General features: G+C 38.0%; 1 protein-coding gene across 2 annotated transcripts; it reads right to left on the bottom strand.

Annotated features, from left to right (window-relative positions):
• Positions 1–211: 211 nt before the first annotated feature.
• Positions 212–15,893, bottom strand: LOC149621411 (uncharacterized). Of its 2 annotated transcripts, none has more exons than XM_089853817.1 (12): positions 15,165–15,893; positions 14,454–14,541; positions 14,144–14,180; positions 12,123–12,164; positions 10,029–10,117; positions 9,818–9,947; positions 9,609–9,727; positions 9,355–9,524; positions 7,873–8,419; positions 6,270–6,724; positions 5,159–5,717; positions 212–4,170 (listed from the first exon to the last, which is right to left on the bottom strand). In XM_089853817.1, exons 1-12 carry the CDS (start codon positions 15,328–15,330, stop codon positions 594–596), a joined length of 5,979 nt encoding a protein of 1,992 aa, XP_089709943.1. In that variant the 5' UTR covers positions 15,331–15,893; the 3' UTR covers positions 212–593. The 2 variants fall into 2 exon arrangements, with proteins under 2 accessions (XP_089709943.1, XP_089709944.1); XM_089853818.1 differs by having other exon boundaries at positions 9,818–9,932.
• Positions 15,894–15,915: the final 22 nt, after the last annotated feature.

The raw sequence follows: 15,915 nt of genomic DNA, 5'->3' as shown, positions 1-15,915 counted from the left end.
TAACTTATGTAAAAAAAAATTAAAGACTTACGGCCACTCACTGCGTTTACGCGAGCTCTGATTGGTCAGTCTCCAGAGCTTCACACTTGTATAAAACCAATCAAAAAATTGCATTTTAACCAGAACTTCCGATCAGCCGAAAAAGTACCCGATGCCGCCAAATTTCTATTTTGAAAATCGATAAGCCTAAAATTAATTAATGAAACAAAACTAATTTTAAAGTTTTATTTTTTATTGGTTTTTTTTCCAATATTTTATTTATTTTTGCAATTTTTTTTTACAAAACACTAGTATTTACAGTTTTTACGCATATTTTTGGGGGGTTTATTTATTACACGTAATTTTCATAGAAACTAATAGATTTTTACTTTTAACTAGCACACTTTCGCGGATTTAACTTGAATTTCGTGAAAATAAATGAACAAATTTTTATTGTACTTCTTTGTTTTCTTCTTAATAAATGATGTTGAAAAAAATGTACAAATGTACTTTAAAGTTTGAAATAAAGAAAGTTCCACTATTTACTATGATATTCAATAATGTTCTTGTCGGTCTTGTCTTATCAAAACGATTGAGGAAAAACTAAATAAAACCTATCTTCTTACTACAGATGACTGAATTCGAGTATCTTCTTTGTGATCTTTACTACCCGATTTGGAGCTGCTAGTCTTCTTCTTCTTGTGTTTGTGCTTATGTTTCTTGTGCTTCTTATGTTTGTTTCGGTTTCTACGATGCTTTTGATCGGAAGATGGACTTTCGCTCCTTCTTTTCTTCTTGGAGCTCGAATCATAATCCGAAGCGTCACTATCCGAGGAATCGCTAGACGAAACGCTACTCTCCGACGATTTATCGTTTTTCTTCACCTCCTTGTCTCTATCCTTTGTTGTTAATTTTATTGACGACGATTGGTTGGTGGTGGACGAAGGCGCGTCTCTCGCATCCCTGGTTCTTTTACGATTGGCATCTTCTTTCTTAGAAGAAGCCGCTTCAGATCCGCTAGATTTAGGTTTATCTTTGTCTTTATCTTTATCTTTATCCGAGGTCGATTTGGGTTTATCTTGAGTAGAACTAGATGAGGGCTTCTTTGATCGATCCGAAGAAGAAGTTTTGTTCTTATCCGAATGTTTCGCTCCCGATTTTTTATCGCTATCGTCCGAATCGCTAGTTCCGTCGTAATTTGGTTCAAATTTGGATTCATCGTGAGTCGCGTCTTTGGAATGTCTGTGTGAAGATTGATGAGACGAGGATGAATGACCACCGTATCCCTTTGAATGTTTATCTTTATCATCGTGATTTGAGTGCGACGAATGTTTATCGTTCCTTCTACTCGAATCTCTGCTACTGAATTTAGCAGAAGATGAATTTCGATCCCTGGGACTTCTTGATCTCCGTCTATCTCGATCACGATCACGATCACGATCCCTATCTCGATCTCTGTCTTTATCCTTCTCCCTATTCCTATCTTGTTCTTTATCTCTATCTCTGGAGGAACTATATCGATCAGAACTCAGCTTGACAACCCTTGATCGGCGATGATCAGCCAATTCCCTAGTCCGATCTCTGTACGTACTACTAGATGATCGGGAATCATATTGACCTTTTGAACTCGATTCGGCGGTTGTTTTTGTGGTCGAATCAGTCTTGCTTGTAGACGTCGTCGTATCGTTTTCTTTCTTCTCCTTAAAATCGGCGGCCATTTTATGATCTTTGATCGAATCCTTGGGAGTTGGTTCATTATCGAAAATGGGTCCATCTTTCGGGATGGCGTCGGTCTTTTTACTATCCAAGTCGGAACCGCCCCCACCACCGAGTCCATGATCATCTCCTGGTTTTAAACTTTCCGTTTCGAGTTTACTTCCGGAGGCGATTGGTTTATCCGATGTACTTAAGATTCGTTGCTGGATCACTCTTGGTCTAAAAGCCAGGGAATTCTGGGTAAGCGCGGCTTTTAAGGCTTTCTGTAGAATAGCCTTTTCAGCCTTTTGAATGATATCAGTTGAAAGACCCGATTTCGTTTCGTTTGACTTGGTAGCCGATGATAAACTATCAGTTGTCGTTGACGACATATCTTCAAAATCGTCCCGTTCCCATTTAGATAATTCGGGTAATGGCATTAAACTCTCTGGTTTATCCTCCTTAGGCGGCGGTGGCATAATTGCCTTCAATGTTTGATCGGGTGGTTTTTCGTTGCTATACTGCGTAGGATCGATCGGTGTATCGATAATTTTAGTTTCTTCCCTAATTGTCGTGATGGTAATTTCCATTTCGACGTTATCCAACAAGTTGGGTTTGTTAATTGGTTTGCTACTGACTGGTAGATGTATATCTTCCAAATCGTGTATTTTCTTGGGGGTATTAATGGTCAAGGGTATAGTCAAGCCTCCTTCAAAGTCACCACCACCACCATTATTGGGGATACTGGGAGGGTCCCACTTTGGTCCGGTTACCGGTTCCCATTTGGGTGTTGTCTTTTCAGGCGGTTCCCATTTTGGTGTTTTGTCACCTTCCCAATCGGATTTCTTGTTCGGTTCCCAAATAGGGGTTTTGTCCTGTTCCCAAGTGGAATTCGCCTTACCTTCATGTTCTTCCCAATTTGAGGAAGTAGTTTCCTGTTGTTCCCAACTGGATAAGTTTAACTTTGGCTGATCATTTCCTTTAGGCGGTTCTAACAATTCCGATTTGGTAGCAGCGTCATCCTTCTGTTTAAGAATTTCCGGTTGAATTGGTAAACCGTCGGTAATTTCTTTCTTCTGATCGGGTTGGTTCTCTTTAATGGTTGGCAACATTGACATTGAAGAGTTGTTACCACCACCACCACCTTCAGGATCTTTGGAGTCTTTTTTCTTCTTGTTCTTTTTCTTTTTGGGTTTTTCCGATTCACTTCCGGTAACTTGAGACGATGTTTCGTCAGATCCGGATTTCTTCTTCCGTTTTTTCAAACCACCGGATTCACCACCATCTTTGACCTTTTTGTGACGATGTTTGCGATCTTTCTTGCTTTCCTTCTCAGATTTGTCGCCTACATTTTCCGTATTTGTTTTATCAGTAGGCGATCCTTCCTCTCGCTTCAACTTCTCGGCCTTCTTCTCCGCCTTCCTAGCTGCAGCCTCGGCTTTCAATTCCTTCTTCAACTCCTTATCCTTTGACTTATGTCGATGGTGATGAGAAGAAGATTTATCTCTATCTCTGTTTCTATCTGTGGACTTTGATCTACGTTTCGATTCGTCCCTATCTCTATCTCTATCGCGCCGATCGGGTGTTCGGGATCTGGATCTATCTTTACTTCTTCTATCAATAGGGGGTGTTTGGGGTAGACTATCCGGGGTCCAATTGGCGTGATGGTCTCTCGGGTAATGAGGTGGTGGATAAAAACCTCCCCTACCCCTACCTCTTCGCCGTATCCGATTAGGATCATTGAATTTATCAAAACCTTGATCGTATCGATAGTTAGCGTTGTATCTGTGGTGATCACCTTGACGGTAAGGATCGTTGTAATCCTGATAATGATCTCTGTAATAACCCGATCGATCATCTTCAGGGAAATGCTCTCCGGGTGGTGGGAGGTGATGATCGGGTGGGTAACTCCCGGCGGTATTGTACTGATCGGGTGGTTGATATCCCGGATATTCCGGCCCCTGGTGATGAGGTTGTCTTTTAAAATTAGCGGGAGGAGGAGGTCTGGCAGGCGGGTGCGATGGTGCTTGTCCAGGTGCTGGTGGTGTAGGTGGTGGATGACTAGGAGAAGCACTTACGGACTTTCGAGGTCGCGGTGATCGGGACCTTGATCGATAATAATGTCGGCGATAATACTTCCTTCTGGGTGATCGGGAACCAGAATGAAAGCTTCCGCTACGAGATCTCGATCGACTATATGATCTAGAACGATGTCTTGGTCTAGAACGTGATCTTGATCGCGAAAATGATCGACTACGTGATCGGGATTTTGAGCCGCTACTGAAAGATCTAGACCTCGAGGAAGAATAACTGTAAGACCTCGAACGACTTCTGGACCTAGAGCCAGACCAAGATTTTGAGCTTCTATGAGATCTTGACCTGGATCGCGATCCTCTTCGGCGTCGGTGACCCCGTTCGTGACTTCGTCTACGAGAACGGTGACGACCGTGTTTCATCAATTCTCTCGCAAACTCGTCTAACGGATCCCCGAATTTCCTTAAAAGATAGTTGTAACACTAACTTAACAAAACGGACCAGAAACTTGTAACACTAACTTAACAAAACGGACCAGAAACTTGTAACACTAACTTAACAAAACGGACCAGAAACTTGTAACACTAACTTAACAAAACGGACTTAAAAACTTGTAACACTAACTCAACAAAACGGACTTGAAACTTGTAACACTAACTTAACAAAATGGACTCAACACTCAACTACCCGATCCCAAATTTAGTTAAAATGTACTCAACACTCCACTACCCGATCCCAAATTTAGTTAAAATGTACTCAACACTCAACTACCCGATCCCAAAATTAGTTAAAATGTACTCAACACTCAACTACCCGATCCCAAATTTAGTTAAAATGTACTCAACACTCAAAATGTACTCAACACTCAACTACCCGATCCCAAAATTAGTTAAAATGTACTCAACACTCAACTACCCGATCCCAAATTTAGTTAAAATGTACTCAACACTCAACTACCCGATCCCAAATTTAGTTAAAACGTACTCAACACTCAACTACCCGATCCCAAATTTAGTTAAAACGTACTCAACACTCAACTACCCGATCCCAAATTTAGTTAAAATGTACTCAACACTCAACTACCCGATCCCAAATTTAGTTAAAATGTACTCAACACTCAACTACCCGATCCCAAATTTAGTTAAAATGTACTCAACACTCAACTACCCGATCCCAAATTTAGTTAAAATGGACTCAACACTCAACTACCCGATCCCAAATTTAGTTAAAATGGACTCAACACTCAACTACCCGATCCCAAATTTAGTTAAAATGTACTCAACACTCAACTACCCGATCCCAAATTTAGTTAAAATGTACTCAACACTCAACTACCCGATCCCAAATTTAGTTAAAATGTACTCAACACTCAACTACCCGATCCCAAATTTAGTTAAAATGGACTCAACACTCAACTACCCGATCCCAAATTTAGTTAAAATGTACTCACTTTTCTTTGGGTCTTCTTGGATCATACGGATCATCCCTTCTATATGGATCTACATGTCCTGGTGGTCCATGATGCGGTCCTCCATGTCCCGGAGGCGGTGGTCCACCATATTCTTGGGGATAATTTGAAGGAGGGCCACTAGCCATTGAAGTTGGAGGCAATGGATTAGGAGGTCCCACACCAGGCGGCGGTGGTTGACCAGGAGGAGGCAATCCTTGATGAACATGAGGAGGTCCTCCACCCTGTTGAGACGGGAAAGGTGGCGGTGGCCCTCGTCCGGGCGAATGGTGCCTCGGAGGTGGATGATGGCCTGGTGGAGGCGGATGTGGTGGTCCTGGTTGACCAGGAGGATGATTAGGATGGTGGTGATGGTGAGGTGGCGGTGGTCGACCATCTGGAGGGTATCTCGGGTGTTGATAGTATGGGTGTCGTTCGTAATGACCAGGTGGACCATAAGGCCGATTGGGTGGAGGTGGATAGTTATCGTGTCTGTTTGGTGAGTCATAACCAGCACGTCCTGGTGAAGGTGGTCTTCTTGCATGAGGTGGCGGAGGTTGATCTATAGGGGAATTGGATGATCATAAAAGAGATGTTACGAGTGGCAAATGATCACTATAGTAACACTAACAGCAACACCCGATCACTATAGTAACATTAAGAGAAACACCCGATCACTATAGTAACATTAAGAGAAACACCCGATCACTATAGTAACATAAAGAGAAACACCCGATCACTATAGTAACATAAAGAGAAACACCCGATCACTATAGTAACATAAAGAGAAACACCCGATCACTATAGTAACATAAAGAGAAACACCCGATCACTATAGTAACATTAAGAGAAACTCCCGATCACTATAGTAACATTAAGAGAAACTCCTGATCACTATAGTAACATTAAGAGAAACACCCGATCATTATAGTAATATTAAGAGAAACACCCGATCACTATAGTAACATTAAGAGCAACACCCGATCACTATAGTAACATTAAGAGCAACACCCGATCACTATAGTACAATTAAGAGCAACACCCGATCACTATAGTAGCATTAAGAGCAGCAACTGATTACTATTGCAAGAATAAAGGCAAAAACAAAACTTACGATAATTAGGTGGAGGTGGTCCTCTATGATGTCCAGGTGGTGGTGGTAAAGGATGACCAGGCGGAGGATGGCCGCCATAATAATGCGGTTTCCCTCTCATCAATGGATTGGGTGGAGGTGGATAGTTATTTGATTGCATATAAGGAGGTCCTCTGGTCGTGATGGTCGAAATAGGAGTGATGGCGTTTTCATGTTCCTCATTTGGTGGAGGTTCGTGCCGAGCTCCCGCTCTGTAGTGATAAGGGCTGTAATAATTGCCACCGCGATAGTATCCTCTGTATCGTTCTCCATAATGCTGGTAGTGTTGATAATGCGGGCGGTAATGTTGCTGGGAGTGATCGCCATAATGCTCAGATTCATGAGGAAGGGGGAAAGCGTTAGGGTCAGTCTCAAGCAGTGGTTCATCCGCCAAAGGAGTGCTGGCTCGCGTGTCCTCTTCTTCCGCCGTTGTAGTCCTTGAAAAAGATTTTAAAAAACTACTGTAAAGTCACCGGAAAATGGTTTAAAACACCCGATCAATGAGAGAGAAATGATTAAAAACGCTGATCAATCGCGAAAAAACAATTGGACGTGCTGACCAGTAGCGATAAAATTATTTAAAACGACTTTAAATCACGAAACTTTGGTTTAAAACACCCGATCAATGAGAGAGAAATTATTTAAAACGCTGATCAATCGCGAAAAAACAATTGGAAGTGCTGACCAGTAGCGAGAAAATTACTTCAAACGACTTTCAATCACGAAACTAAGATTGAAACACCCGATCAATGAGAGAGAAATTATTTAAAACGACTTTCAATCACGAAACTATGATTTAAAACACCCGATCAATGAGAGAGAAATTATTTAAAACTGCTGATCAATCGCGAAAAAACAATTGGAAGTGCTGACCAGTAGCGAGAAAATTACTTCAAACGACTATCAATCACGAAACTAAGATTTAAAACACCCGATCAATGAGAGAGAAATTATTTAAAACGACTTTCAATCACGAAACTATGATTTAAAACACCCGATCAATGAGAGAAATTATTTAAAACTGCTGATCAATCACGAAACTATGATTTAAAACACCCGATCAATGAGAGAAATTATTTAAAACTGCTGATCAATCACGAAACTATGATTTAAAACACCCGATCAATGAGAGAAATTATTTAAAACTGCTGATCAATCGCGAAAAAACAATTGGAAGTGCTGACCAGTAGCGAGAAAATTATTTAAAACGACTTTCAATCACGAAACTAAGATTTAAAACACCCGATCAATGAAAGAGAAATTATTTAAAACGCTGATCAATCGCGAAACTATGATTTAAAACACCCGATCAATGAGAGAGAAATTATTTAAAACGACTATCAATCACGAAACTAAGATTTAAAACACCCGATCAATGAGAGAGAAATTATTTAAAACGACTATCAATCACGAAACTAAGATTTAAAACACCCGATCAATGAGAGAGAAATTAATTTAAAACGCTGATCAGCCGCGATAAAATGATTTAAAATATTGATCAGCCGCGATAAAAACATAATAATTGAAGAAAAACCACCACAATCATACAACACCAACAAATATAGAATAGAATGTATTGACTTACGCTGGCAACAGAACATTCTCTTCATCTCCGGGCGGCGGCGCATCCTCTTCAACTTGAAAAGTCGTTTCAGGAATCAATTTAGGAGTCGGTTCATTTGTTCCATCCTTTTTCGGGACCGGCAGCAATGGCTCCCTTCTGGCTGGTACAACAACATCCTTCTCACTGTCTTGTCCACCATTATCAGTTTGATCAACATTTTCCTCATTCTCCACTGGGGGAATCAGTTCCTGTGAGTTTTCATTGGTCTCTACCTCGACTTCGACAGCGGGTGAAGCGTTCAAATCAGGTTGAGGCGAATTGTAGTTGGCGGTAGGTTCTGAAGCGACAATTTCGGCTATCTGAGGCGGGAGTACGGGAACCACAGGCTGCGGAGGAGGAGGTGGGGCAGGGATACTACGTTTCATTCTAGTGTATCCAGTCTCGTTCTTGAAGTTAAGTACAGCGGTCCTCAGGAAACGATTAGGGATCAAAGTATCGGGTGAAATGTTCAGTTCGTGACAAGTTGGGCATTCGTGGTTTTCGGAATCCAACAGAGCTTGTCTAACACCTGAGAAAATACAATGTATTCTTTCATGATCACACGGAAATTGTTTGTGATAACGTCGTATTTTTTCATATGATCAGTGTTGTTATAAATGATCACACTCCTGTTTTCAACATGATCGGGCCCGTTTTCCTTATATGATCGGGCTGTTTTCCTTATATGATCGGTTCCGTTTTCCCTATATGATCGGTTCCGTTTTCCCTATACGATCGGGTCCGTTTTCCCTATACGATCGGGTCCGTTTTCCCTATACGATCGGGTCCGTTTTCCCTATACGATCGGGTCCGTTTTCCCTATACGATCGGGTCCGTTTTCCCTATACGATCGGGTCCGTTTTCCCTATACGATCGGGTCCGTTTTCCCTATACGATCGGGTCCGTTTTCCCTATACGATCGGGTCCGTTTTCCCTATACGATCGGGTCCGTTTTCCCTATACGATCGGGTCCGTTTTCCCTATACGATCGGGTCCGTTTTCCCTATACGATCGGGTCCGTTTTCCCTATACAATCGGGTCCGTTTTCCCTTACATGATCGGGTCCGTTTTCCCTTACATGATCGGGTCCGTTTCTCTTACATGATCGGGCCCGTTTTCCTTATATGATCGCGCCCGTTTCCCCTACATGATCGCGCCCGTTTCCCCTATACGATCGCGCCCGTTTCCCCTATACGGTCGCGCCCGTTTTCCCTTACATGATCGGGTCCGTTTCTCTTACATGATCGGGTCCGTTTCTCTTACATGATCGGGCCCGTTTCCCTTACGCGATCGGCCCCGTTTCCCCTATATGATCGGGCCCGTTTCCCCTATATGATCGGGCCCGTTTCCCCTATATGATCGGGCCCGTTTCCCCTATGTGATCACACTGTTTCCCTACATGATCATTGCCATTTCTTGGGGTTCTAAGATGAACTACAATAAAAAATATGATATAATACTTACATTCATCGCAAAAACTGTTGCCGCAACACGGAATAAGAACCGCATCTTGCAACAAATCCCTGCAAACCATGCACAGTAATTCATCAGGCAATTGCGTTTCGGGCTCTGGTTCCGGCTCGGGTTCAATTAAGAAAGGCGGTTTCTCTTTTTTAACCTCTTTATAAGCTTGACTGTAAAGTAAAAAATTAACAAAAAAAAACCGATTAAACAACTTAATTAATTAACATCAATTATTTAAACTGATCAACACGTACTGATCGATCAGTGGTACAGCAAACTCTCCGGTACTGGTTAAAAGCGCCCCTTTATGTTCAGGTCCATCAACTGGTACCATAAAACTTCTGGGAATCCCTGTACTACGTTTTACTTCAAGCTAATCAAAGGACGAAATAGATTAATTACCGGTAATTCCCTAATTAACTCGTAATTAATGAACTATAGGGTTTAAAAATAAATTATTTACATTTGGTCCCACATTATTAGTTGGACAATTCTTAATCCAATGACCGGGTTTCCCGCAACGATAACAAGTATAATTTGGGGGCAAAGGACCCGTCATACTTCTACTTTTAACGTATCTAGAAGATTTAAAACTAATATGTAAATTAGGCTCCCATTTCTTTCTTCGTAATTAATTAAAAAGTATTTAAGAGGATAATTAGGATTTTAAGTACTTTGAAGGATCGTATTCCTGTCCCGATTGGTTCATCATGGCTTTGATCTTTTCTTCCTCCGTTGCATTCGCGTTAACCAAATCCGCCGTCTATTGGGAAGTATTGGTTGGTTTTTACGATTCCGTTACAAAATGTTAATTTGAACAGTTTTAAACCATTCTTTTTCCATGAGCATATTAGGCCTAACGGTTTTGTTTCGATGCAAATTTAAACCCAACAGTTCATTGAAATATTTGAATGTAAAGTTCTGTTACATTGAGTTAACAAAACATTAATGCATACGCGATATTTACACCATAATGTAAAGAAAAGTAGGTCTAGGTCTAGGGTTTGTACAAGACCTAAAAACTAATCTTTCCTGGAATATTTCAATTCGCGAAAAATTACGAACGTTTCCATGAATTCCGTGAAATAAAGAGCTTAAGACGAAATCCCGCATTAACAGTAGTAATTTCTACAATTGTTTAAATTTGCAGGTTCAAGACCTAAAAATAATCTTTCCTGGAATATTTCGCGAAAAATTACGAACGTTTCCATGAATTCCATGAAATAAGAGCTTAAGACGAAATCCCTCATTAACAGTAGTAATTTCTATAATTGTTTAAATTTGCAGGTTCAAGACCTAAAAATAATCTTTCCTGGAATATTTCGCGAAATATTACGAACATTTCCATGAATTCCATGAAATAAGAGCTTAGACGAAATCCCGGATTAACAGTAGTAATTTCTACAATTGTTTAAACTTGCAGGTTCGATTTTTGTTAATTAAAAGAACTTTTAACGATAATTCCTTATGGGGAAAAAATATGGATATTTCCATGAACTCCGAGGATTAGAAAAGTCCTTGATCAACAGTAAAATGTTTCAAAAACTTCAAAATTGATCAACTTTAAAGGTTAAATACGACTTTTATCGAGAATTCGGTAAAAATAATTAAATTTCAAATAAACACGTCATTTAAATGAATTTCAAGGTCTGTACAAACCCTACAATTACTAGCCCCGTGAAAGTACCCGGCAATTACCCGACCGGGTCGGCTAAGCGTCCCGATACCCGAAAACCTAATTTCTTTTTCCCGCGCATAAGTACAAGTTATGATTTATGCTTCGGGAAAACACCCGACTATTGGTACTTCTGCGTGGCCTACTTTTTCAAAAATCCGGGTATCCGGCCTGATACTTTATTGGGAATTTTAAGTACCTATACTCGACCCAAAAAACCAAAAATCACTACCCTCTCAGGGCTAACAATTACCCATAAACCATATTTATAACATTAACATATTATTACGGGTACCCGACCGATACTCTATAGGGAATTTTTAAGTACTCGGCCCAAAACCCACTACCGCACAGGACGGGTACCCGACCGATAATCTATAGGAAATTTTAAGTACTCGACGCAAAACCAGCTACTCGCACAGGGCGAGTACCCGACCGATAATCTATAGGAAATTTTTAAGCACTCGGCCCAAAACCCACTACCGCACAGGACGGGTACCCGACCGATACTCTTTAGGGAATATTTAAGTACCTGTACTCGATCCAAAACCCAAAAAAATCACTACCCTCACATGGCTAACCATTACCCATAACCATGTACATAAGATTAACCTAAAATTACGGGTACCCGCACGATACTCTGTAGGGCATTTTTAAGTACCTGTACTCGACCCAAAACCCAAAAAAATGACTACCCTCACAGGGCTAGCCATTACCCATAACCATAACATTAACATAAAATTCCGGGTATCCGACCTGATATTCTATAGGGTCGGGTACCCGACCGATACTCTATAGGCAATTTTTAAGTACCTGTACTCGATCCAAAACCCAAAAAAATCACTACCCTCACATGGCTAACCATTACCCATAACCATGTACATAACATTAACAAAAAATTCCGGGTACCCGACCCGATACTCTATAGGGTCGGGTACCCGCACAGGGCCTCAAAAAAATTCGAAACTTGTAAGAAAATTCATACGTATTATCTAATTTTGTACCATAATATGCAAATGAAGAAAGAACAATTTTATCCACTGTAATACTTGAATATTAAAAAAAATATAAATTAAAACACGAGTAAAACTACCTTGGACAGCTTGTCAAACCCATAATGGCTCGGAGAATTGCTCTGCTCAAGTGAAAAAAGACAAAATTATAAAACCTAACCGGCAAAAACTGACGCGAGTGGAATTAATTAATTTTGAGGATGGGAAATAATTATTAATTACTTTTTATGGAAGAAATTAATGTAATAAAAAGATAGAAAAAGAGTAGAGGAGAGATTTGTACCTTTTTTGTGGTTAATACTCTAATGTCTATTTATACTCATTTTATTTAATAATTTAATTTATAAAATCCCGAAAAGGCCTAACTATCTTTAAAGCTACGTTTGTAAAGCAGGGATTTGATTTGAATAAATTAATAATTTCCACGATACCGAGAATTAAGATTTAACTCTGAATTAAGTAAGTTTAACTGGAAAAAAATTAAATTAGCACACTTTTTGTTGAAAGTGCGATCTTTTAATTAACTTTTAGGGTTCTAACAATAAATGTTTTAGAAACAATTAAACCCTTCCATGACCCAAAATTAAATTAAACCTTTGTCCATCCGTAACTCCAATGAACCCCAACCAGTTTTAAAGGGTGCTGCTGCATCCCCATGAACTTTTGCATACCTGTTCATTATCACATGCACAGCATCAAGAACCCATTTAAAACATGAGAACAATTTAACATAGAATTAGGCAGTTGCTTTTGCAATTGCATTGCCGTGGAGCCACATTGACAATTTTAGGAGGAGTACTCTGAATCTCTGAAAACTGAAATATGTTCTCAAGAATTCTATTGGTTCCTGGTACAAAGTGAAATATGTTCTCAAGAATTGTATTTGTTCTTGGTACAAAGTGAAACATGTTCTCAAGAATTCAATTTGTTCCTGGTACAAAGTGAAATATGTTCTCAAGAATTCTATTTGTTCCTAGTACAAAGTGAAATATGTTCTCAAGAGTTGTATGGGTTCTTGATAATGTCAAATAAACTAATATGAAACGTTCATTTAACCCTTTTGTTCTCATAAATTCGTTAGAACCCTAAAATAAACCACCAAATCCCTGCTTAATAAACTAAATAACCTAAATAATCTTAAGAACTTCACGTCACTATAATAATTGGGGTTATATTTTTTTTAAAAATGTAGGTGTTTGAAAGACATTTTATTTTGTAAACTAACATGTTATATATTTTATTTAAAAACCACCAAAAATACTTTGATTTTCTAATTTTTCTTTTAAACTTTCTTGGATATTTTTTTTTGTTTTAAACCGATTTAAATCTTTTGAGATATTAAATTATTCAACTTTAAATAAATAAATAAATAAATAAGTATTAATCTTTTTTTGTCCCGATTTTGAATAATATTTTAGGTTTCACGATAACGGCATAATATTTTTTTCTTGTTTTTTTAACGGTATTTTTTTTTCTTTAAATACCTTTTTTTATAAAAATAAATTTATAGGATTTAAAGGCAATTTTTTAATAAAGTTTTGCCAACTTTAACGAGTCGCGTAATGTAAGTGAGGGGGAACTTAATGAGATCATTTTAAGTAATAAAAAAAAAGAATTAAAACACTTAATTAATTAAAGATATAGGATTCATAGAAAAATAAATAATTTTTGGAAATAAATTGTACATGGGAATATTTTTAAAACCACATGTACAATATTAAAGGTTGTTATTCGTATTTGGTTGTTTTTTTGTTTTTTTTTTTTAAATATTGGTTTTTCTTTATGATTTTTTTTTTTGGGTTTTTTTGGTTTTTGCTTTAGCAAATTTGTGCAAATTCAAGGAACATTGCAATTTGCAAATGAAGGCAAAATAATATATTGTTATTTATATTTTAAATATATAAATTGCAACCCGTATTTTTGTTCAAAAATGGAGTATACTAAAATTGTATACCACTTTTTAACAACAATTTTCTCTCTATTTTAGAAAGAGAAATATATAGCGTAGCAACCCGGTATTTTTTAAAAAGTTTAGTTAATTAAAAAAATTTTAGAAAATAAGTGAACATATTTAATTAAGTATTGCGCCACTTATACATACGTCCTGAGATGCAGATTGACCCAAATCACCTCGATCCCTAAAAACATTACAAATAAGTTACATTTTTTCATGTCAAACGTGATTTAAGTCTAATTAAGGTAATTTTTTGATGATAAATGTTAAAATAAGTGTAAATATTGTAACTTTAAACTGTTTAAATGTTAAAAGAGGCTAAAGTCTAAATTTAAAACTGGTAAACTAACAAATAGAGCAAAAAAACGGGACCTCAAAAGTGTATGAAGCAAAAAAAAAAAAAAAAAAAAAAGTAGACCAAAAAAAATTTTTTTATAGAAAAAAAAAATGAACTAACCAAGATTTTTTTGTTGGATTTGCAACAGGAATCCTGGAAATCACCACTGATGTATTTTTAGGGATCAAATCATCGTCTTTTTCATATACTTTAATTTAAAACATTAATTATAATTAATTACCAAATTTTGTTAAATTAACTTTAATTTTAAGTCTAAAAGACAATGGGGCCAATTCTCTAACTTTTTAAGCGAGTTATCGCATGTGATAACTATCGTCTAAAGGGTTGATGCCAACCTCGTGAGTTCTATGAGAGCACGCTATCTAAATAGGTGATTAGTCATAGGTGTCATCAAACCTTGAACGAAAATCGGTGTATGTCTCGTGAATTCCGCTCGTGCTAATAAACAAAAAAGTGGGCAAGTTTATTTTTTACCGTCTTTAATATTCACGAGAGTGATAACTTATCGAAAGGGTTTAAACTGGTCGATAAGTTATCCCTTGCTTTATAACCAAAGACGGTAAAAAATAAACGTGCCCAGCTTGTTTTTTATTAGCACGAGCGGAATTCACGAGACATCCACCGATTTTCGTTCAAGGCTTGATGACACACATAAATAATAGCCTATTCAGCTCTCGCGCTCTCATAGAACACACGAGGTTGACATCAACCCTTTAGACGATAGTTATCACTTGCGATAACTCGCTTAAAAAGTTAGAGAATTGCCCCCAATGTTTGTTTGTTAAAATAAATTTAAATAATCTTTCTTACCTTCTTTGGTTTGAGCATTAGTTATCTGCAGATCGAAATCGGCGCTTTTGCCTATTTTTTTCTGTTGTAATATACTCTTTTTCAAGTCTCCCACCGATATATGTAAACCATCAAATGTTACAGTATCATACTCCAAGCTACTTTTGAACTTATAATGTACCGACATTTTTGTAAAGTTCAGGCTTCAAACATTCTTCGTAAACTACTAACTACAACATTCCCAAAACCTTTCTAAATTAAGATTAACTAATCTTTAAAAGTAATAAATGATTACTAATCATTAATCATTGTTTGTTGTTTTAGAAGAGCGGAGTCTATATTTTTATATTGATCAGTTAATTCATAACAAAGTTACAAGTTTATTTATAGCTTACATATCGCGATAATAAACCCGGTTAATTAATATTAATCGTCAAATAAGTTTTTGTCTCTTAATTTCGGTTTTTTTGTCCAAATTTAATGTTAAGAAGCTTTGTTTATCATTAAATAATCCAAGGCTTACCCGCCAGGTGCCAAGGCCTAAGTTACTCTACGTCGCAAATAGTTTTTAAAACACTTTCACACCGCACAATTGATCACTATTTGAAGAATACACTCTCTCGGAATGATATTTACGTCGAATATTAAAATAATCACCACTAATTAACTACACAGTGGGTAATTAATTACACAAATTGACGCCGAATTGAAATAACTCTACTTCCTCGATGGCGCCGGCAAAAAAAACTGTTTTCTCCAAGAATCTACGGGG

This window comes from Phalangium opilio, unplaced genomic scaffold (assembly GCF_054372755.1).
Source record: "Phalangium opilio isolate 3A_F unplaced genomic scaffold, DU_Popi_V2 ptg000206l_1, whole genome shotgun sequence".
NCBI classification, from domain to species: domain Eukaryota; kingdom Metazoa; phylum Arthropoda; class Arachnida; order Opiliones; family Phalangiidae; genus Phalangium; species Phalangium opilio.
This window is presented reverse-complemented; position numbering and strand designations above follow the sequence as displayed.

Coding starts and splice junctions, on each gene's coding strand:
- LOC149621411 (XM_089853817.1), bottom strand. CDS start 15,330: ATGTCGGTACATTATAAGTTCAAAAGTAGCTTGGAGTATGATACTGTA. Junction 12,165..14,143: donor GTCAATCTGCATCTCAGGAC/GTATGTATAAGT, acceptor TCACTTGAGCAG/AGCAATTCTCCGAGCCATTA. Junction 4,171..5,158: donor CCAAGAAGACCCAAAGAAAA/GTGAGTACATTT, acceptor CTATCTTTTAAG/GAAATTCGGGGATCCGTTAG.